Genomic DNA, 23,301 nt, shown 5'->3' with positions numbered 1-23,301 from the left:
AGGTAACCAGCTACCACTGTAGTTCTGTAGTGTATTTTTAAACAGTCGTGTAAAAAGAAAAGGTGGTGAGTTCTTATAGGGTTGTAGTAATTAGGCTATAGATCTGTTACTACAACGTAGCTTTCAAAGTTCAGCTAATCATTTGACAGCTACAAAGATATCATTCCATTTTCAAAATACATGGATAAAGTATTTGGGTATATATAGAGTATATGGTAAGTGGAAAATAAGATCATGAATTTTCAGATGAATACCAAAAGTGAGGAATTGAATAGTTAATGCCTGGATCAAAGACTATACATTCGACGACGTGGCTTCTCTGGCAGGAACCAAGGCACGACGCACTGCAAAAAGCTGTACGTATGGCGATCACACACGGGGGATCCAGTGCACGATCCGTACGATCGATCGTGTTGGAGCCTCTGCCACCGCTTACTACATGCAAAATGGAGCGACTCTACTCAATCCCGTTCACAGTCCTAGAATGCCCTCATCTAAAGCTGAAGAAACCATCATGGATTCACGCACCGTCGGCCATGACAGTCTATTTCTTTGTCTTGGCATCATATTTCTTGGTAACAGGTGGTAAGTTGATGTTTTAAGTAAGTCCATTTCAATGCTTCGATGTAAGTCTGTTTCTTTGAATCTCACAATTGCCCCATGCCATGTACTAAAAATTGTGTAAGTTGTAACCTGATCAGTCCAACTATACATAATTATAAAGGTCATCTATAAATCATATGATGTAAATTTACAATACATGGCATGATGCAGAGACTCCAACTCTCCCGTTTTCGACGGGAGATCTCCCGCCGAAAATCCATTTTTGCAAAATATCCCGTTCTCCCGCTTGAGATTTAATTTCTCCCGCCCGGCGGCGCGCCCTGGCTCTGCCTCTGTGTCTCCCGTTGGAAAGGATTTCTTACTTAATTGCTATCGTAATGTTGAAAAAATAAGCCTTAGATAGCACCAGAGACTCTTGAGAGAGCATCTAGTACCCTAGGAACTTTGCACTTCGCATACATCAACTTGGAGTCTCCCGTTTGCTAGGGGTTTCAGGCGGGAGAATCTCCTGGGGACCGTTTCATGAAACTTTTTGTCAGTGATTTACACTGACAACTGTTAAAAGCTACTGAAATCCTTGCATCTGATTGGCTGATAGCAAATTTGTCGGTGAAAATCACTGACAAGTTGCTTCATGAAATGCCCCCCAGAAGGTGCTTTGGGTTGGAGTCTCTGATGATGTATGAATGATGTAGATTCTCCAATTTACAAGAGTAAGCCGACAAATTTATTTGACCGACTGCCAGAATCTGTCTGATTGTCACTAAATCACAACCCAGCAAATTATTGACAATGATATTGTCACAACACACACATCCATGCATATGCATAGCATATTTATGTTTATATCGCACTATTTGGCCATTTAACACGCTCGACACAGGGTCATTGTCATTGCATTGTCGTCCACAACACTGAGGAAAGCCTATATTCATAGCTAGCTAGCCCTTTAACTAAGGCCTTATAGTCACCTCCAAAAATCCATTAAAAATCCCAAATTTTGCCATCAAAATGCAAAAATTTTCCAGAGCATGCACTGTTTAAATCTAGTGTAAGAATTGGGGTCACCCAAAAAGTGCTAAAAACTTTTCAGCATCCCTGCCCTGCCATGTTGAAGTATGCATGCGTACATTGACATTGAACGTGCATTGCGAATTGCGCCCGTTTGAATTTTGTCTGGCTAGGGCAGTAGGGGATGTCACATGCTGCATGTTGCTGCATTCTGTCAATTCATATCACATGTACTTCTGTAAAATATGAAGGTGAACCTGTCTTTTAAGGGACAGTAGTCCCTGGATTTGTATACATGTTTTTAAGTGGGATAGGTCATGTCATGATGATACATAACAAAATCAAAAGGAAGCTTCACTCTGCACCCCAAGAAAGAACATATCTGTGGTTGGGTCTTATCTATGTCTATGGCATGATTTTGCCTTAAAAAGTCAGTTGCACCCACACCTTGCAATTTCAAAAGGAAATGCATATGACTTGGACTATAATCACACTAACCAAATATTCACAGTTCAGATGTGTGGTCCACCACCACTGGTAAGGTGGGATGAGTTGCAAACATATTCATATATGATGCTGCCATTTGATGATGACGGTATCATCTGTTGTGAGAATTACTCCTGCAGGACAAGAGTACTATTAAGGTGCTGCTCAAAGACCCATCAACATGGGGATTCATGGGTGGCCAGATTGAAAGGACAAGTCCACCTTCATATACATGTGATTTGAGTGAATGCAACAATATTAGTAGGACATGTTAGTGATGTCAAAAGTTATGAATTTTTAAAGTATCAGCGCAGTCACTGCTGGATGAGAAGACTACTACAGTGTATGATGTTACATGCATACAAATGTACATCGATATATAAAGGAAAATAAAAAGAGAATTTTAAAAAAAAAAGTTCTTTTGAAGAAAGTGCACATTTCTTCGACTTGTTACTGACGTATGTTAAGGGTAATATTATTCACCCTGCCTTCTGAAAGATAGAAGTTCAGTATTCTTTTGTTATGTGAGAAAAATGAAAATATGTTGAATTTTTTTCATTCTTTTTTTATACCGTTGTACACATGTGACATCACAAGCTATAGTAGTCTTCTCATCTAGCCGTGACTGAGCAGAAACTTTAAAAATTCATAACCTTTGAACAGATTGTCTGACTTTCCTCAAATCTCGCTGATGTGTTCTACTAATATTGCTGCATTCACTCAACCCACATGTCTATGAAGGGGAACTTGCCCTTTAATTGATATTCATGCTCTGTTCATTTAAAAAAAAAAGAAAATGAATAGCGCCTATCAGCGAACGTGTGCATCGAAGCGTACACTCATTTGTAACTCCTGTCAAGATTCCTTGGTTGTATGTATACGTGCATAGAGTCCAGTGATAAAGCTCTACACAAATTATTACGAGGATTCTTGAATATATCAGAGCTGGGTCAGCCTTCCCACTCCATGGTATCTCCACACTATTGGGTCTTTAAAATCCATGTTCAGATTTGTCACATTTTTTAATGCTTATAAATGCTTTGCTTTACATTTTTCTCCTCTTGAGGTGTCATCTATGATGTTATCGTGGAACCACCTAGTGTAGGATCAACAACAGATGAAAATGGACATCAAAAACCAGTAAGTTGTCTTTTCAACCGTAATATCTTATTTGTAGTTTAACCTCAATCTGTGTGAAGCCCTATTCTTCAAGAATTTGCAATTGTCATTTTACAATCACCCTCTCAGGAATGGCTAAAACAGTGCTAACCTACTCAGCAGTCTTCACATTTCTCTGGGCAGTGCTGCAAATGTAATACTGATGCATGTCCCATGTTTTGTTCCTGAAGAGTAATCAACTGTGAAATCTATATTATATTAACGTGCATGAAATGTTTCATACTGTGGTTTTTTGTCCCCGCCGAACGAGTTCGAGCAGGGGACTATGAAACGGGCTCCGTACGTGTGTGTGTCCGTCCGTGTGTCCGTGTGTCCGTGTGTCCGTGTGTCCGTGTGTCCGTCCGTGTGTGCGTCCGTGTGTGATCAAAATGTTCAAAATGCTACTCCTTCGCCATTTCTAACCCGATTTTGATTCTGTTTGCTTTATATGATAGCACTACATGGGAGCTTTGAAAGTTCTATACAGAATTTCAATTGTGACCTTTGACCTTGACCTTTGACCTATATTGTACATTTTGCTTCAAAATGCTACTCCTTCGCCATTTCTAACCCGATTTTGATTCCGTTTGCTTTATATGATGGCACTAGGTGAGGGCTTCAAAACTTCTACACAGAATTTTGACCTTTGACTTCTTTGACTTTTGACCTTGATTTTTGACCTATATTGTACATTTTGCTACAAAATGCTACTCCTTCGCCATTTGTAACCCGATTTCAATTCCGTTTGCTTTAAGTGATGGCACTAGGTGAGGGCTTCAAAACTTCTACACAGAATTTTGACCTTTGACTTCTTTGACCTTTGACCTTGATTTTTGACCTATATTGTACATTGGCTACAAAATGCTACTCCTTCGCCATTTCTAACCCGATTTTGATTCCGTTTGCTTTATGTGATGGCACTAGGTGAGGGCTTCAAAACTTCTACACAGAATTTGACCTTTGACTTCTTTGACCTTTGACCTTGATTTTTGACCTATATTGTACATTTTGCAACAAAATGCTACTCCTTTGCCATTTGTAACCCGATTTCAATTCCGTTTGCTTTAAGTGATGGCACTAGGTGAGGGCTTCAAAACTTCTACACAGAATTTTGACCTTTGACTTCTTTGACCTTTGACCTTGATTTTTTTACCTATATTGTACATTGGCTACAAAATGCTACTCCTTCGCCATTTCTAACCCGATTTCGATTCCGTTTGCTTTATGTGATGGCACTAGGTGAGGGCTTCAAAACTTCTACATAGAATTTGGACCTTTGACTTCTTTGACCTTTGACCTTCATCTTTTTACCTATATTGTACATTTTGCTACTAAATGCTACTTCCGGCGGGGACATATATTACGCACCGCGTAATTTCTACTTTTCCTTGTTTGGTTTTGTTTTTTGTTTTGAACAGGTGGCTTTTATGCCTTACAGGGTGAATGGCCAATACATAATGGAGGGATTAGCTTCAAGCTTCCTCTTCACAATGGGTGGCCTGGGCTTTGTCGTCCTAGACAAGTCAAATGCAACTATAATGCCAAAGCTCAACCGCTTCCTTCTCCTCCTTGTTGGATTCATCTGCATAATCATCTCCTTTTTTATGTGCCGGGTCTTTATGAGGATGAAACTACCGTGAGTATAGATTGGGTGTAATAATTTCTATGACAAAGTTAAGTTCTGCATGTAATGGTAAAATCAACCTAAAATTGTCATTGTCTAATTTCTTATTGAATTAGAGATTTCTTTCTTTACAGATACCAGTACATTTCCGTTGATAAATCATACCATGTAAATTTTGCACGACATCAGTTTAATAATAGTACACCTTGCATGTTCTTTCTCTTTTGTGCCATTGAAATTGTTCTACAGCAGAGTAAGCTATGATGATTACATATCTGTTTTTCCTTTGTTTTCTCTTTTCTCATACAGAGGCTACCTCCAGGGTTAAGAAGTGGATCTTTCCAAGCTGTCTTGCTTGTCATAGTATTTCATAGACGATATTATTTTTCTCAAAGTAGATCCAGTGTAGCAAGGTAAACAAAATATGCACACAGCTGTTTTAGGTTCTTTACTTTTCTTCACCCATCAGAGTAGTAACAGCTGAAAGTTGTTCAGAGATTCTTTTCTGTTTTGACCCTGTGTCATTTCATTCTATTTCCTTAAATTTACTGGTTGGGATGATTTTTGTGAATGCCAGTTTAGACAAAACTCCAATGATGACCACAAACATCACACACTACAATAGTATTTTGATATTGAACCAGTTGTGTTGTCAACCAGGGAAAAGTATTTTCTAGGAAGAAGTGCCTAAGTTTGCTCTGTAGATTTCATGACAGTGAGAAATTGAGGTATTATGTTTATCATTCCACAAATTGCACAGTCATGCAAGTCCTTGTATGTAAAATATAGTGTTGCAGTGGTATAATTGTGACTCACAATTGTAGTTGTTGTTTTTCTTTAATTGCTAACTGGTAGCAGTCATGAGTACTTGGATTGCTGTTGTATGTGCTATTATTGCAATGAACAATTTTGGTATGTCTTTTAAGGCAATAAGCCCCAGAATCAAACCAATTTTAAGGTTATAGTAAAATGTGCATGTTTGTTGGAATTGCTTTGAGAATGAATGCCTAATTTGTCAAAGAGCTGCATTTCTTTCATAGTCCTTTTCACCAGGCCAAGCGTCTCTTTCATCCATTCTTTGATGTAAGTTGGAGAGATTGGGACACCAATGCAAACACACATAAATGTTTCTGGGAAATTGGAAACTATGGAGGCTGTCACAATACAATCGTTTCAGAATGTTTGTACAAATTTTGGGAATGTCTTTTACAAATGGCAAGTAATTAGTTTGTGATTTCACCTTTTGTGATAACCACCTTTTCTCATCTGTCAGTGTGAAGTTTAAATGTAAGCACTGATACTACTAAGGGGTTTGTCAAACCAAACCTCCTGCAAACCTGTTTCAGTGATAACTTTTTAATCATGAATTATGTGCATATGATGTGAAAACAATATCGTAAATAACAAGTATCATATATACAGAAATACATTTTTTTTTCTCTCTCTCATTCATGAGTGTCACAAGATACTCAATGTAATGCGCAAAAAAAAAAAAAAAAAAAAAAAAGAGAGAGAGAGAAGAAAATAATCATAAGAAGAGAGAGATGTAACCAGTGTGTACATAGACCAGTGAATGATGTATCCTGGTAGGTCATTATGCATCACAGTAAAGTACAAAATGTATATTTTGTGCACACACTCACAACACACAAAAATACATTATTATGAGCAAATTAATGCTAAAGCCCATGTATTGTGTTTCTTTCTTGAGTGTACATGTTGTCCTTTGTCTTTGCATACAACGTAATTCATCTTTGGTAATACAGTCCATTAATTCATTCCTTGATCCTGCCTATTCATGTAGAAATGTCAATTCTGGAAGACAAAATATCACAAAAATTTGGCTATTTGAAAGAAAATCTATTTCTTTTTGTCTTTTCTGAACATGGATTGGGTCGGGTATTCAGTCTTCTGTAATGAGCAAACTATCTAAAGTTCATGAACTTTATGGATGCACCGTTGTTACCTGTATTGATACTCCTAAAATTTGTTTGATTCAATTGTTGAACGTCTTCCAGTGAAAGTAAAGGAACATTTTTTTTTTTTTTTTACGACACATTGTGTCCATGATCCTGCTCCACTCTGACAAAAGGTTGTTATTGCAGTAATTCAATGGTAAAATCTAGAGTGCAGCTGTTCTGTGATTTCTTGAAAAATGAAAGTCTTCAAAACAGTGAGTCAAGCGTTTGGGTTATTCCATGGCTGGGTAGAATACACTGAATGTGTGTGTGTGTGTGTGTGTGTGTGTGTGTATTTGTGAAACAAAACAGCACTAGCATTTACATAACACCTTTTTATCATCAATTACAAAGTGATGTAGCACATCATGTACTTGAATTCTCTGTGTTGTTTGAAGGTTTGCATTGTGAAGATAATGGGAGAGAGAAGTTTGCAGTATTAAACACGTGTATGTAGTCCTTTTGCAGGAACTGTTGCTTGGCAAAAGAAGAGCCTAGAAAGAGGAGAGTGGAGGAGGGAAGTGAATTGTGTATATGTTATATCCAACATAGGAAGTATTGCTTACAATGCACCTGTTACACACACACATGTAATAACAATTGAATTTATAGTTGCATTTATTGTGTAATAAAGAAATTTATTTTGCACAGATTGACTTTTTTTTTTTAACAGAGTGTACATGTAATTGATAACAAGAGAATGATGTTAAAGTCATTTCACATATTGATACAATTTACCAAGACACGTCACATGTGGTACATTTGCACGATCATTACAAGAGTATACATGACATGTAAGATTGATATTTGATGTAAGCTAAGGGTGTTTCCCAAAAAGCTGTAAATCAAAAGCCCATTACTCGGGTCTCATAAGTCAAGCATGTATGAAATTAGATACCAGGTACATGTACCTTATCATACTTCAGACACATTATGAAGTACAAGTACCGTACAATTACCATTGCTTACAATTCTTTTCTCAACATGTAAATTCTTAGAGCATTGATTGAAACATTTTAAAAAGTTTGCTTTAATTCATCTGAATTGAAAACTCCATTAAACTTAAAATCTTAGGCGGCAATTCATAAAATGTTTTAAACTGCGTCGAGTTGAGGTCAACATGCATACAAAATCATTCAATGTGGGGTAATACATTTGTTTGTATTCATATTTTCATTTCAAAAACCTGTATGGTTATTTGACAAAGGAATTCTGTACTGGTTCTGTGTTAACATTTTAAAGACTGGGGAATAGGGCGGACCTATACAGACCCTGTGAGTATAATACAGATGGGTGTGGCATTTTTGTTTTTTATTTAGTCATTTGTATTTTATTCATCTAGTGTTTAGTGCATTTTGGGGAAAGGCATATTTCACTATTTGTCTTGTCTTTAACAATAGGCCTACTCTCTTGATACATGTATACGGTACTGTAACCCAAAGAGAGATGGAAAGCTCAAAGTCCACTTCAAGCATTTCAAAACACTGGACATATACTAATACTCATAGTAAAGTGTATTTTCTTAGGCTTATTGAGATTCTTTCCTTTGATATTTGGTGTATTCATTGCCAAAGAAGCAGATGAAGTAGCAGGAAATGATTCTCCGAATCAGTGATTTGTGGGACATATTTGAAGCATAAGATGCTTCAAAAAAGATAAGAACATAAATAAAAACAGACACACAAACAAAATTCCATGACTTTCCGAACTTGTCAACAAACAGAAAGAATGAATATGTGTGTACGTGTAGTGCGTTCAACGGGATGACGCGAGCTAGCTGAGTGCAAGGCTATCATCGTGTTGTTCTATGTGTGTCACGCACGGTACATATGCATGCGGCGCGCTGTCGATTCCCGGGGAATGATAAAAATACTGATCGAACTGAAAATGGCAGCCACTGTGTCGTGTTTGAGGAGCCTATTGCTTCGGAGGGAAAACAAACTTTTGTGTGTTGTTTCCCAAAGCTTCTTCAGAAACGACAAAAGATATCTAGCGTCAAAGTAAGTGCAGGTAGATTTATACTGAGGTTATTTGGACTAATGCTTCGAGGAGGACTTGGTGTGCGAGATGTCAGAGAGCACGAACGTGATTCCGCCATTCATTTTATGTAGTCCCACATATGTACATACCATGTGGCCCTTAGAATATATGCGTGTACTGTATGTAGTGTATTAAGTAGGAATACGTTTAATAATAGTATATTTACGTAGGATCCAGTTATGGAAGTTGGACCTAGTATCCTACTGCGGCTTTGTTTTGTTTTGTTCTGTTTTTATACTATCACAATTTCACTGTAAATTATATTCTACAGCTAAATTATATTCAGTAGACTACATGCGCTGATTAGGTTCTGTGTCTGACGAGATTTGGCAGTTCAAGCCAGGTTTTTTTTGTTTTTTTTTTTGGGGGGGGGGAGGGGGGAGGGGGGAATTCAGACTTTCTTTTGTTTGTTTTGTGTTCCATGAAGTGATGAATATGTGAATGATGCTGCTGATGATGAATCCCAAGCCTCCAGCCTCATTATCGATCTCAGCCTCAACAGGTTTGAGATAATGTCAAGTAATGCCAGTATAAACTAGTCCGCAACGTGAATTGAACTCTTCCGTTTTGACAGAACTTAAATTTACTTAACTGAGTTAGAAGTAGAGTAGGCTCCTCGTCCTATAAAAGCCCCAATTTTCGGACACTTTAAAAGGGACTGTACGGCACTGGTTGAAGTGGGAATTCATGTTTTGAACATTCGTAAGTGAGATATTGAGAAACCTCTTATGAAATATGAAAGAGCATATAATTTAATCTTAAGAAGAATTCAATGTTTATTTGATGAAAATTGGTTTTCAATGGCTGAGATATCTAAAAAAGTGATAATAATAAAAGTCGACAGGCCACGCCTTTTATTGAGATCTCTTTGTTTCACCTTGTTTTTGGATATTTCAGCCATTTCAAAACCGATTTTCATCAAATAAACTTTTGATACCCCTTAGAATTGCATGCTTTTTGGCATCTCATAGAGTGGTTTCTGAATATCTTGCAAAACGTTAAAAGCTGAATCCTCACCTCAACCAGAACTGTACACACCCTTTAAGCTTTTTTGCAATATTTCTTGTTCAACTTAAATAATACTCTACAAAACTTAATCTATAATAATGTATGTTAGATATATCAACCTACTTTTTCCCAATATTGATTTTGTTGTATACAGTGTAGGTCATAAAATTTCACAGAACCCCCAAATATCACCTTGTCAATTCCCCCAAATTCAGACAGCCTCTCCAAAATTCGGAAACGCGCGCAATGTCAATACGTATACAAGGCTGCTGAAAAATCTGTGTGCGCCATACTTTGTTGGCGCAAGGGTGCATCGGGGATGTTGCAGCGCCCATTCGTGTCCGAATTTTGGGGACTCTGCACTGGCATTCAGCCCTTGTACATTTATTCACTGCATCGGCACGTACAGAGATTTTGTTTTTCTTTTGTTTTCTTGAGGATACCATCACACTCTGAGCTTGCGATAAGGGAAAAATCTCGCAGCGGAACGGCGTAATTTTTCAATATTTAGCGCTTTTTCGGCGACCCTGATTCTTCACATGGGACCTAATTTGCGCGCGCTTTGGAAAAGTTGCGGCAATTTTGCGGTTTTGACAGCAAAATTTGGAATTTTAGATGGATTTTTAGAGGTGACTCGGGCACTTTCCTGTGGTGAGCGAATGTGCCAGTGTGTGAAACGATGTGATATGCGTGTGTCGTGACAGTAGAATTTGCTGGCTTGTGATAAGTGGTATGTGTCCGGATTTTGGAGGCTGGCCGAAAATTGGGGTCCTTACTCTAGTTGATCTAGATTCTAATTTGTTTTCTTTTGTTAGGGTAGAAATCTAGCACAAGCACATCTTAGTAGCAGATAAGTAGAACATAGATTGTCTATAACGTCTAGGCATGTACATGTAGTACTTTGTCTAATATTTTCTCTTACAGTGTATATGGACTGTTTGTGCATTTGTCTGTAAATCTTATGCTTAGACCGTAAAGTTAAAATTCAATATGAATATGTATTAGACCCTAGTTGTTCTAATGGTAATTTACACATACGCAGTGTCATATCGGTAGTGCTAAAAAGATCTAGAATGAACAAAAAAACTAGTGAATAGTGTTGTTTGATATTGATGTTGAACTTGAACTTCTTTAGCTTACATGTATATCCTTGAACGAATGAGTACTCTCCCAAAATCGAAGACACTGTCCGTGGGAGGACAATACAGACTACAGTATTATAAGAAATTCTACCCTTGGAATTTTCAGCTGTCGGCACTACAGCCTTCATCAGTAGGATAACCTGTCTTCACTTTGATGTTGATATGTGACGGTGATGAGCGATATGCGGGTTGTTGGTTAAAGCAAGCCACCCATAATTCAACCATATCATACCATATCATGCCAGTATCAGCACAGTCAAAAAAAAAAAAAAAAAAAGAAGAAAGAAAGAAAGGAATAAATACTGTGCTAGCTGCTACTGGGTGTGTAAATTGGCAAAGAAAGCACCATAAGAGGGTTAGATAAGTTGCCATGGTGACGGTGTGTCTGTTTCTGATCCACAGGAAACTTCAAACTGTTGGAAAATTGGAGACTCCGAAGCAGCATGGAAAATATGTCACTGGACAGGTGAGCTACAATGTAGATAATCCTGATAGTGTGGCAATGTTCATGCAGATGACTTGATTGTCTTTCAATACCTGTGTCTATCTATGCAAGTTTCAGCTAGTTCATCAGATTTTACTCTATCAGGGTTCATACGGGTCATGGAATACCTGGAAAGTCATGGAATTTGACCTAGTCTTTTTCCATGCCTTGAAAGTCATGAAAAATTTGATATTTTCATCAAAAGGTCATGGAAAGTCATGGAATTGCTAAAAATTATAGAAGTTTATCTGTTGTTTTTGTAAGACGTGTAGTACATGTGTTCCCTTTGCTTCGCTTCGATTTGAGATCAAATTTTCAGTTTAATGTGTAAAAAAATAGAATTGTGTAAAAGTCATGGAAAGGTCATGGAATTCAAGCTAAAATGGTCATGGAAAGTCATGGAATTCAATTCATGAGAAAGAGTGTAAACCCTGTCTGTGGACTGGCGAGATAGTATATATATTGCCATCTCCTGCAGTGTATCATCCTAAGTATCATTTTTTCCATAGTTTGCATGAAATATCTTGTAGTCATCCCAAGAGATTGTATGTAATATTTAAAATGTTGATATGCAGTATTCCATCCATGGATCATCATGTATATTCATAATAATCTAGTTCTTTTGTCATGCTAATTTGCCTTTTCAAATTGTTAACATGCAGTAATTTTCCTCTTATCACATTCATAATCTTGGTAGTCCTTGTCTGTGCAAAGCATGTACAAGAATTTTAGATGATATTAAAGAGTACAGCTGTCTTCCCTTTCAAAAACACTGACAAACAACCAATGCAGTTTTTGTCAGCTGACAAACATGCATACATGTATATGAGATGAAAAATCAAAAGACAAAATTCATGCATGTATTCTTATTCACTTCAGTTACAATGTCATGACCATCCAAGGCAATCTCAAATTGTGGCCAAACTTTGCATGAGACTGGCAGTACCTATTAGCTGCTGATGTATGCTGGATAATTTCCGGCACGAGAAGTACATCAAGCATGCCATGTGACGAGAAGGTGAAATGCATTGCTCATCTGTAGGGCATTTTACCTAGAGTTGTTCATTATTTTTCACACATTTGTAGACAGTTCAATTTGAAAAGGTCTGTCTAGCTGTAGACACATATGCACCAGTAAATGTTATAATCTTTCTTTTCACCCTTTCTCCATCCCATCCTGTGGTGCCAGTTATTTCTGCATAGGATATTTGGTTACCGAGGCATTCTGCTCTTCCCTTGGTTGGCAAGACTGTATGACAGAGACATCGCTGGAAACAAACAAGAGAGGTATGGCATGTCTGTAGCATCAGACAGTATGCCAAAGACTGCCAAATTTGTAGGCCTTTGTATTACACACTCAAGTTGTATGTCAAGCACTTCTTTCTTTTTTTCTTTTTTTCTTTTTTTTTTTAGATAGATAGCATTTGAGCCACCGATATACCGTAAAGTTCCGTGTATAAGACGCACCCGTGTATAAGACGCACCCCTAATTTCGGACCTAAAATTAAAAACAAAAACAAAAAACACGAAAATGTCCACGCAAATATTGCTTGTGTCATACATATTATTTCAGCTCAAAATTTCCCTAGAATGCAGCATGTATTTGCTCTATTTTTCGTTTCCTTTTATATCTTCTTTTAACGGTATTCATCGGACATCAACAAAAAATATGGAAGACGCAAAATGCGAGACTTGTCTCGGTACTCACTTGCTATTGTTTCGCCTTTCAATCGTGGTACATGTGTCATGCATATCGTACTCATTCATGTATACAGTACGATCTTTGCTGTCATACATAGCAGAGGGTGTCTTGCATATTGACGCATGTCAGACTGGAAGGTTCATCACGAAAAATAAGAAAAACATCAACAAGTGTAGCAGAGGGATCATACGACAAGACGTACGGTGCGTACGGCAATTACACTCATGCACTGTTACCAGTAACATGTGTGTCTCTCGTACCATGCTTGTATGCACAGTGCTTGCCTTTTGCAAAAGGCAGCTCGCTATAATTTCAGCACACGCACACAGAGAGCAATGGACTTGCACACACAGCGCGCAACAGGCAAGCGCGCTTCGATCCGATCGTTGTGTGCACGCGAGTCCATTGCAAAAGCCTCTCAGTCTGCAGCTGCTGCCTATGCCTTTGCCAAAGGCTTGCTAGCTAGCTACAGCATGCACAGTGTAGCTATGCTATCCTAGCTGGCCGGGGCCGGCCGGCCTCGCACTCGTGAAATGAAGAGCGAACGAACGACATGGATATGCATGCATGCTTCACACATCGTTCATATTTACGGTGACATAATGTCGATCCTACTGAAATTACTCCGTATTTTACAGCTTTTGTCTATGGCCATATTGATACTAGTACATTGATAAGTTTTACGGTATCGGTAATTTAGTAATGATACCTGTACATCGCGTATTCCAGCTACTAGGTTGGCTGTTGGTAGATTGGTAGACTGACATCGGTAGCACACAGCAGTGCTGTTACAGCTGTTGTCTATGGCCAGATTGATACATCGTTACTGCACAAGGCCGATGTTAGTTTATCTCATATTTGCAGCTTTTGTGTGTGTCCAGATTGAAAGATAGCTCTTTTATCCGTAAGTTTTAGTGATTGCTTACCTTCCAAACGTCGATGGGCATACATGGCCCCAAGTTGGCCTTATAAAATTGGGTGTACATGACGGATTTTTTTCCGTGATTCGACTGTACCCGTGTATACGACGCACCCCCGATTTTCAACGTTTTCCGACGAAAAAATAGTGCGTCTTATACACGGAACTTTATGGTACACAAAGAGAGAGAGAGAGAGAGAGAGAAATGGCATCAGTAACCACATGTGGTCTTGTAAGAAATAACTTGTACTGTACCCTGATAATACAGTTCTATTATACCCTGGACATACATCACTACTCTAGCCTAGACATTCAATTCTTTGGGTTTCATTTTTTTGTTTTTTTTGTTTGTTTTAATCTCTTAACAGTGCTTAGCATGGTGCATGTATGTTGTTGCTTGGCAATTTGTTTCATTTAGGGATTTGCTTAATTGTTTTGTCTCAAATGTCTTGAAGGAAATTAATACTGTACCCAATGGAAATACCTGTCGGATCATCAACTTTCAAAAGAACATATTGATATCAACATGAAATGAAACCATTACAATGCAAGATGCACAATTCCACTGTTTATTGTAAATGAATGCATCAGTGTGTGTGTGTGTATGTGTGTGTGTGTGTTAATGTTAATGTCTTTGTTCATCCTCCTCACAGATCCACAGAGAAGATGGATGGAATGCCTTTGGACACAAACAAAGAAGTGAAAGGGAAAACACATGTTTACTACCAAGTGCTCATAGATTCAAGGGATTGTCCATTCATAGTAAGTGTCTTGCTTTATATAACTGTCAATGAAAGCAGCATAAAGTTGATGTAAGAATGAATATACATCTTTGAAAGCAAAGATTTAATCTGAAGTGTTTTAAAGAGGGATTTAGTAAGGATGAAAATTTTGCCCCATGAAATGAGTACTAACTTAATTACTGCGGAGGATTTTCAATATTTCAAGAAACATAAATAAAAAGGGATTGACATTACATTGTAATTGAGAATTTTGAAATGTTGTGTAGGATTGTACATGTCTGGAAGTTTGTGAACCTGTTGAAAAATGATTCATGTTTGTATTGTTTAAAGAGGGATGTGTAATAGTAAGGGTGAAAATTTTGCCTCGTGAAATGAGTACTAAATCACTTCAAAGGATTTTCAGTATTTCAAGAAAAATAGGGAAAAAAAAAGAGATTGATATTACATTGTAATTGAGAATTTTGAAATGTGTAGGATTGTACATGTCTGGAAGTTTGTGAACGTGTTGAAAAATAATTCATGTTTGTATTGTTTGGGCATTCATGTTTGTACTAGCATGCCTCCCCCCCCCCCCCCTTCAATATATCCCTGATAGTACATACATGTACATGTGTGATATGGTATGTGTTGTTGTTGTTTTGTGTGTGTGTATGTGTGTGTGTATGTGTTTGTGTTATTGTACACACATTCATGCATCAGTGTGATCTTTATTTTGCCAACCTCTTGTATGCCCTAGTTTGAATTTACCTTTGGAAGATCCTTTCGAAAATGTACTAGTATGCATAATTTTGATTTACATTGTATTGCCTGCAAGTGCCATTCTCTTTCAATATTTTTTTTCTTTTCCTTTTTCTACAATGCAGAGGGCACAGACAGAAGCTGTCACATTTCTGGGAAATCAAGAAAATAATAGGTCTCTGTATGCTATTCCAGGTAGGTGCAATATTCTCATATGAATGACGAGGGTAATGACATGAATGCTGATGATACTGATGAGTTTGAGATGTAACTGATGTTGATGGGAGGAAGTTAATGATCATGATGATCATGATCATGAAGGCGAGGATGAGAGAGAAGAGGATAGTGACAGGTAAGATTATGGTAAAGATGAGGAGACACAATTGAATTGAAACTGACGATGCAGAGGATGATGATGATGATGATGATGGTGATGATGATGATCGTGATGGTGATGAAGGTGATGATGGGGATAGGGAGGATGAACAAGAAGAAGATAGTGACAGGTAAGATTATGGTGAAATTGAGGAGAGGCAAAATTGAATTGAAACTGACGATGTAGAGGATGATGATGATGATGATGATGATGATGATGATGATGATGATGATGATGGTGATGATAGTCATGGTGGTGATGATGATGATGATGATGGTGATGATAGTCATGATGGTGATGATGATGATGATGATGATGATGATGATGATGGTGATGATAGTCATGATGGTGATGATGATGATGATGATGATGACTCTTGCTTTTTCAGATGATAAGGTTGGTAGGAGTGATACTGAGAGATAAAGATGATAATGCTGAAAATTGTTGTAACCTGTTTTTTTCCCGCAACAGGTCTTGATTATGTTGCACACGAAGACGTCCTCCCCTACTCCTCCTCTGGTGAAGCCCATCCCATCAGCCATGAGCTCTTTGACAAGTTCCTGGAATTTAACCCTGGTCAAGGTAAGCAACCCTACCTTGGTTGCAATCAACTAGGAGAATGAAATACCCAAATGTCAATAGCAACTGGCTTCTGACCTAAAGTTTTAAGTTTTCTTCTCTGTCCATTTACCTGGTGAGTTGTTCAAGATTTTTGCAATTATTATCACTATGATGCGTCAGATATTTTGTCTTGAAACAAATATTTGCTTAAGATTTAGAAAAAATGACTACACTTGAATTCAGTGTGATTTTTAAAACCATTAAAGTTCAGACATTGCCCGTAAAAGATAAGCAGGGATTTTTCCCTCTGACCCTGTAGTGTGCTGTAAGCCAGGCCTCATGGCAATGTATAATCATTAATGTGCCCTTGATATTTCACAAAGAATTTCTAATTCTACGCGTCCGTATTTGGTGTAGTTTCCCAAATGATGCTTCACATGTGCTTCTGTCACAATGAAAGACATCTCTAGGCACCATCTATGAAGGTGTTTCATTAATGATTGACACATTATCACTGGTTTTTTGTTTCTTTCTTTGTTTCTTTGTTTTCAGTTTATCCAAAAAGTGCACTAAGCATTCTGTAATCTGCCAGTCTAGAAGTTTTAGTTCTTGATTCTTGTTTGCTTTTTTTTAAACATCTTTTAAAGGCATGTTATGGTTTTTTGTGTGGATTTCAGGCTTGTTTACTTGATTCCCAGTCTTTCACTGCTGATCTAGGGACCACATGTCTGAAGCACCACTGCTTTGTTTCTTGTGAGATCAGCTTGCACTTGGGTTGAACTAAAAGTGGTCCCAGTCAGGAAACGGCACTATGTTTATTTTTTTTCCCCCAGTTTCCCTCTGACAACTTGTAACAGATCTAGACATTACCCTGTGAAAATTGGGGCCTGTTTCATAGAGATTGATCATAAGATTGATCTTATGGTTGATGCAATTCAAACATTTTTACGCTCAATCTGCTAGTCAATCTGTGCTGTAAATCAAACATATGCATCTGTATGAAACAGACTGACAATCAGGTATGATCTAACGCTCAATTCACGGAGTTACGCTTAATTAATCAAGCGTAAGATCAATCGTAACTCTTTATGAAACAGGCCCCAGGTCTGAAAAGTATGCATTCACCTGTTAGCCTTTCTGTGGGTTATGTTGACCTCTGACCTCTGTTGGTGATATACCCCTCCCGGCCCAGATCCCCAATTCACACCCAAGGACACACTGAGGGCTTGGCAGGAGAAGAACCACCCATGGCTGGAGCTGTCCGACGTCCACCGAGAGACGACGGAGGGCATCCGTGTCACCGTCATACCGTTCTACATGGGTGCTAGGGTGAGTCTTTGCACCTAGAGAGACAGGGACTGGGGCATATGGGGGAAGAGGGGGTGGGGGCAGGTGAGACAGATAGATTGCTCTTGGCTCATATGAAAAATAGTTTCTACACCAGTAGGGCAAAAGTCCTTGTTAATTAAGCATTGTACTGGATGGAATGTCTGACGTAGAATCAAATTTACGGAATACTGAATGTCAGATTCCTGAGGTATGATCATTTATGAAAGCACTATAGATTTATTGATATGACGTCAACGGATACACAACCAATTTGAATTCACATCATAGAGCAACTGTGAGAGGCCATAGACAGACATTCCAAGAGGTATTTCAAGGGGGAATCACATGCCTAATTTTGTGTATACATGTTGATGAAGCTGATAAGTCCATGCAATAGATTTGGTGGATATTTGAAAGGATTTCTGCAGAGAGATCTGTTACATGTACAAGATCATTTTGCAAGTCATGGTGCTATAACGGGGAAGGGATGGAAGTCGTACAGAAAGCTGAATATGTCTTCTGTCTTGGGAAGGAAATACAATGTAGATGAGATAATTAAAGTGTCACTCTCATCTTACCCCATTGTGAATGCTTGGTAACTGTGGAAGTTTTTTAGTGACTCATTTTTGAAGAGGGTATACAGAGTACCTTTAAATGACAAGCAAGGAGAGACCAAGATTCAAAGAGAAGAAAAGAAACCAATTGCCTCACTTTTGACTTTGAATTGACTTTGCTGTAAATATGTGACATGCATAATGTACATGGCATACTCATGTTCTTTTGTTTGTTTGTTTGGGGTTTTTTTCTCTCCCTTGTGCAGGTTTCACAAGACTCCAGTGTATATTGGGTGAGTAAGCCCAGAATGGGAAATCCTATTACAGGGATAAATACAATTGAGCCTTTCGTTGAGCTCCGCTGAACCACGGGCTCAAGTCAGCTGTTGTTCTTGCCTATTGTCTGTCATGGGATGTTTTTTGTGTCCTGCCCATCATCCGTAAACTTCCTATCTTTGTCTTCTTATTCTTAGCTTCCATGAGTCAAAGGGCTGATCTGAACTATTGTGATTGCTTTTATCTATCAGGCCTCATACATCAGGCACTATGCATTATATGCCAGCAGACATGTGTTAACTTTTTACATTTTTGGTTTTTTTTTTTTCTGTTAAACCCATGGTCCAGTTTTAACCACACATGGCAAGGCTCATGCTTTGAGATAGGAGATGAAATGTTTTTTTCGAATGGTTCATGTACGTATTCCCCCCCCCCCCCCCCCCCCCACCCACCCATGGGACCCAAGGGTGGGCCCAAAAGATACAATAGCGATTAAGTTTTTAAAATCTCCAGATCTGGATCCAGAAGTAATACAACCATGTTGTATTGAGATTCGATACATGTAGAGGTGAAGACTTTACTGATAAGATGGTCGTGACTGTGGAAGTGGTGGCCTGATTTGGCACAAAGAGGAAGGGGGTTGGGGGAACAAATTAAAGAGGGGCCCCAAGATAGAATTTACATGTTCATCTTCTCCTGCCAAAATGCATAATTTTTGTACCAAGCTTGGTGGGAAGCATCCCTAGAGGTAGGGGAAGTGAAGTTCTTCCAGTGTTTCAGGTTCACTGTTGGTCCAAGGTAGAATATATCAAAGAGTTTTTAGAGGTCTCCTTCTTTCCAGAGCCAGAAGTTGTACAAATGAGTTGTATTTCAGCTAGACACTTCTAAGAAACAGAGAACATTTAGGTGTTCATGTCGGTGGCAGTTGTGAAGAGATCTGTGCAGACGTAAAAAGTAAAGATATGACCATGCTTTACTGTTTAAAATAAATAGATAAATTTTAAAAAAGATAAAAATCAGTCATCACTGCGATAATTTGTATTCTGATATCCCAGTCGTGCCAAGGTGGGTTAAGAGTTGAATGCCTTAAGCCCGCTGCGCGCTACACGACCTGAGGTCATACGACCTCACAACCATCAAACCAGGTCATGTGACCTGGCACCGCATGAGACCTGACCTAAGGACCTGCAACCTGTCTCCACACACTTTAGCACACAGTGCACTTGCAGCTAGCAGCTAGCTAGCTATAAACACACGACCACTTGACAAAATTCAACATGCCAAAACTTTCCGACCAGGTCTTGTGACCTAGTCCTACAACATGACACTTGGGTGTTTGGTGATGTCAAACCGACAGTCGGAAGATTGTACAACCTCAGGTTGTGTGGTCTGCGGCGAGCTTTAGAGAGAGTAGCAGCTCATTTGAGCGACTTCCTGTATGTTCTCTTTCGTGTTTCCTCATAGTGGAGGTACTGCATCCGGCTGGAGAACCTCGGTGATGAGACGGTGCAGCTGAGAGAGAGACACTGGCGGATCTTCAGCCTGTCTGGTACTCTGGAGACAGTGAGGGGGAGGGGCGTGGTGGGCCAGGTGAGACTCAAAGCCAAACCAGCTGTCAAACTGTACTACTAATTAGTTCATTACACCAGTACAGACAGATCCAAGTTGGCAGCAAAATCTGCCATTACTGTGGTGTCCCATGCGTGTACACATATGCGAATGCACAATATATACGCGGGTATTGTGACTGGCTCGCTCCTGCTGCAATATATATCATGCATTCAGCATATGCGTGCACACATGTGACACCGCAGTAATGGCGGATTTTCTGTTGGGTCCCATCAGCCTGTAGTGGAGACTTGGTGGAAAGACATCTGATACAGTCAAACCTGCCCTAGCAATCACTTACCTACATATGGACCACCTATTCCTAGTGACCACTTATAAAAATCCCCCGTGCAGAAATTGTGTAGTGAAGACATTGTAGATAAAAGTCACATGCCTGACACAACTAACTGGCTGCTAACTTTGCTTGTGCTTTGACAACCTAGATATATGTATTAAAGATTGCCTACAGGGTATGGACAAAATTGAATAAAAGAAAATTTATATATTTATCGTTTTATAACAAAAACAAATTTGTGCTTCTTTGTGACAATTAGAGCCATGTAGATATTGGAATCAGGACAACGTAAAAAGCTCTGATAAAATGTTAAATATAAATGTGACAGATTGTGTCTCACTTTTGAGGGATGTCAGAGAATGGCCCAACCCTCTTGTTTGAAATGCAAATTTGGCAAGAGATAGAGTGACTTGTGGGAGGAAAATTTCTTCCAAAGTCACTTGAACCTCCTTGTGGGAACATAACACAGATATTACCTTCTTAGAGTTATGATATAGCACTTGACATCCCTGTGGGAGTCATATTTTCCCCAAGAGATTACACTTTCAGGAAGTGAAAACCCTGAGGGAAAACATTGTTTGAGGAGAAATATAACTCCCAAGGGACCATCAAGTGTTATATTACATTGATAGATGGTTTACATGAATACACATCACTTCATTCTAACCCCACTGGCAGTCAGTCAAATTCTTAAATTGTATCACCTGACTTGACTTCACTGCATTAGTCACATGATTGCATTATGACCAATCACCAACCAGTGTTAACAGAAACCATCTAATCTTTGACCCTCAGGAGCCCATATTATCCAAGGAGCAACCTGCCTTCCAGTACAGCAGCCATGTGTCTTTGCAAGCACCCAGTGGCCACATGTGGTAGGTAGCACCCTTCTCTCTGACATCTCTCACTCAGGGCTAGATCAGAGCTGGATTAGGTCTTATGAAACATTGCAGGGAGTCTGGGGACAACTGCTCCACACTTCTGATATTTAGTATCAACAACCTTGTCATGTGATTTTGTAGCTGTCTGTTTAAGTGCTTCTGATATTTCTTATCAAGAATAACCTTGGTAAGGCAGTTTTAGCAGCTGTCTGCAGAAATTCTTCCAGTATTTATTATCATAAACAATTTTGTTGATGTAGTCAATGTACCAGTGGTTTTCCTTTTATGACACTTCTAGTATTAATCATCATCAACAAGCTGGTTTACACACTCAGTTTCCGTGTGGAGCGAAAAGAGATGGTGTGTGTGGCTTATTCATGTGTACTGACAAAACTGCATGGCATGACAAATGATATTTTAGGTGTCAAAGTCCATTTCTTCTCTTTGATTTTGAAATTATATCACTTGGTCATAGTACAATCATGATATACAGTAAACATCGGGTAAGTCAACATCGTATAAGTCAACAAATCGGGTAAAGTTGTTGCAATGAAAGTCTTAAATATTTGTATTCTTCACTTTTGCATACACTTACAGATTTTCTCCCATCCCATATGTATCTACATGCGAGGTTTACTGTAACTCTGTGGTAGCAAGCATGATGTTTAGATGATGATTGAATTCAACCACTGTTTGTAGAATTGAACATTGAGGAGAGTGAGATGTAGCATTTACATCTCCAAAACTGTTAATATTGCACTAACCTCCCTGTGTGATTATCCTTTGTCCTAAAGGGGAACATTTCGGATGGAGAAGAGCGACGGGCAGACGTTTGATTGCCGTATCCCACCCTTCACGCTGGAGAGCAAACAGGACGACCACTCCAGCCCACACAGCTTCTTCTGGTAAAGGACATCGCAAGGATGTCTTGGGGGCTGCTCGATGTCAGCGCCGTGGTGAAAATTTCTGCTTGAGGACAGCCAAACTGATACAATATGATGTCAAACATGGACAGGCACCATCAATTTGATTATTATTTTTTTCTTGAGTATGGAAACTAGTGGAGCAATCTTACACGTATCTTGATGCTCAGAAGTTGGAAATATTTCCAAAAGTGGCTAATTACAGCATCAGACAGTTGATTGCAGACATTACATACGGTGTGTTATCTGCCTGATCTGGTAAGTTCTCGCTAGATTCGTACCAATGACTCTTTCCCATGGAATGGTTCATGGCTTAACGGAAGTTTGATCAGGCGAGCGTGGAGAGATTTTCTGCCCTTGTGTTCCATAATGTCTGCCTTTTCCAACAGGTTAGTCAAATGCAAATGTAGCCATTTGTCCCTTGAATCACATGATGGCATAAGTTCCCATTATTGAAGATGAGGACTAGTGCAGGACACTCAGATGTGACTTCGAGAGAATGTGAGCGACATTGTTCAAAAGAAAGTGTACATCATTATGTAATCTACAGTGATCAGAGGAAAGATAGGCTTGGGGCAAGGCCATTTGCCTTCATATTGGTTCCTTATTTTTTTACATTTGCCATGTTGGAAATTGAAATTGAAAGGCTGGAAGAAAGCGATTGCGCAGGTGGTGTATATTCCCAAAGATAGGCTGTGGGGAAAGAGGAAATATACTTTTTATGAAGAGACACTTGGTTGCAGTGCGGACAGTTGATACATCTTTTGCATGAGAAGTAGATACAACAACTGGACATTTTCATTTCGATTGAAAACTTGTCGTTAATAAGTACACCTGTTTCATGGATCATATAACAGCTTGTATTTCACACATAAAGAAATAACCACAAGGCATTCATGTTCACTGAAATGCCCTGCAAGT

The 23,301-nt window shown here is 38.8% G+C and overlaps 2 protein-coding genes across 2 annotated transcripts; both read left to right on the top strand.

Moving 5' to 3' along the window:
* Positions 1-393: 393 nt before the first annotated feature.
* LOC139718063 (oligosaccharyltransferase complex subunit ostc-B-like) lies at positions 394-6,527 on the top strand. Its single transcript, XM_071629561.1, has 4 exons — positions 394-585; positions 3,128-3,201; positions 4,638-4,855; positions 5,153-6,527. Exons 1-4 carry the CDS (start codon positions 447-449, stop codon positions 5,169-5,171), a joined length of 450 nt encoding a protein of 149 aa, XP_071485662.1. The 5' UTR covers positions 394-446; the 3' UTR covers positions 5,172-6,527.
* Positions 6,528-8,660: 2,133 nt separating this feature from the next.
* On the top strand, positions 8,661-22,954 carry LOC139718054 (polymerase delta-interacting protein 2-like). Its single transcript, XM_071629549.1, has 11 exons — positions 8,661-8,801; positions 11,394-11,457; positions 12,665-12,762; positions 14,750-14,858; positions 15,703-15,772; positions 16,425-16,535; positions 17,707-17,843; positions 18,664-18,690; positions 20,138-20,263; positions 21,372-21,451; positions 22,252-22,954. The coding sequence occupies exons 1-11, from the start codon at positions 8,662-8,664 to the stop codon at positions 22,364-22,366; spliced, it is 1,077 nt and encodes a 358-aa protein (XP_071485650.1). The 5' UTR covers position 8,661; the 3' UTR covers positions 22,367-22,954.
* Positions 22,955-23,301: the final 347 nt, after the last annotated feature.

The sequence above is a fragment of the Diadema antillarum genome, unplaced genomic scaffold (assembly GCF_040938485.1).
Source record: "Diadema antillarum isolate AM-2024a unplaced genomic scaffold, OU_Dant_1.0 scf00000008, whole genome shotgun sequence".
Classification (NCBI taxonomy): Eukaryota; Metazoa; Echinodermata; class Echinoidea; order Diadematoida; family Diadematidae; genus Diadema; species Diadema antillarum.
The sequence above is the reverse complement of the archived record's forward strand: the minus strand, read 5'-3'. Positions and strand labels throughout refer to the sequence as shown.

Bases quoted from the DNA above. Each gene is read 5' to 3' on its own strand.
- LOC139718063 (XM_071629561.1), top strand. From the start codon at position 447: ATGGAGCGACTCTACTCAATCCCGTTCACAGTCCTAGAATGCCCTCAT. The intron at 586-3,127 runs GTAAGTTGATGT...TCTCCTCTTGAG, and splicing joins ATATTTCTTGGTAACAGGTG to GTGTCATCTATGATGTTATC. The intron at 3,202-4,637 runs GTAAGTTGTCTT...TGTTTTGAACAG, and splicing joins AAAATGGACATCAAAAACCA to GTGGCTTTTATGCCTTACAG.
- LOC139718054 (XM_071629549.1), top strand. From the start codon at position 8,662: ATGATAAAAATACTGATCGAACTGAAAATGGCAGCCACTGTGTCGTGT. The intron at 11,458-12,664 runs GTGAGCTACAAT...CTGTGGTGCCAG, and splicing joins GAAAATATGTCACTGGACAG to TTATTTCTGCATAGGATATT. The intron at 12,763-14,749 runs GTATGGCATGTC...TCCTCCTCACAG, and splicing joins GCTGGAAACAAACAAGAGAG to ATCCACAGAGAAGATGGATG.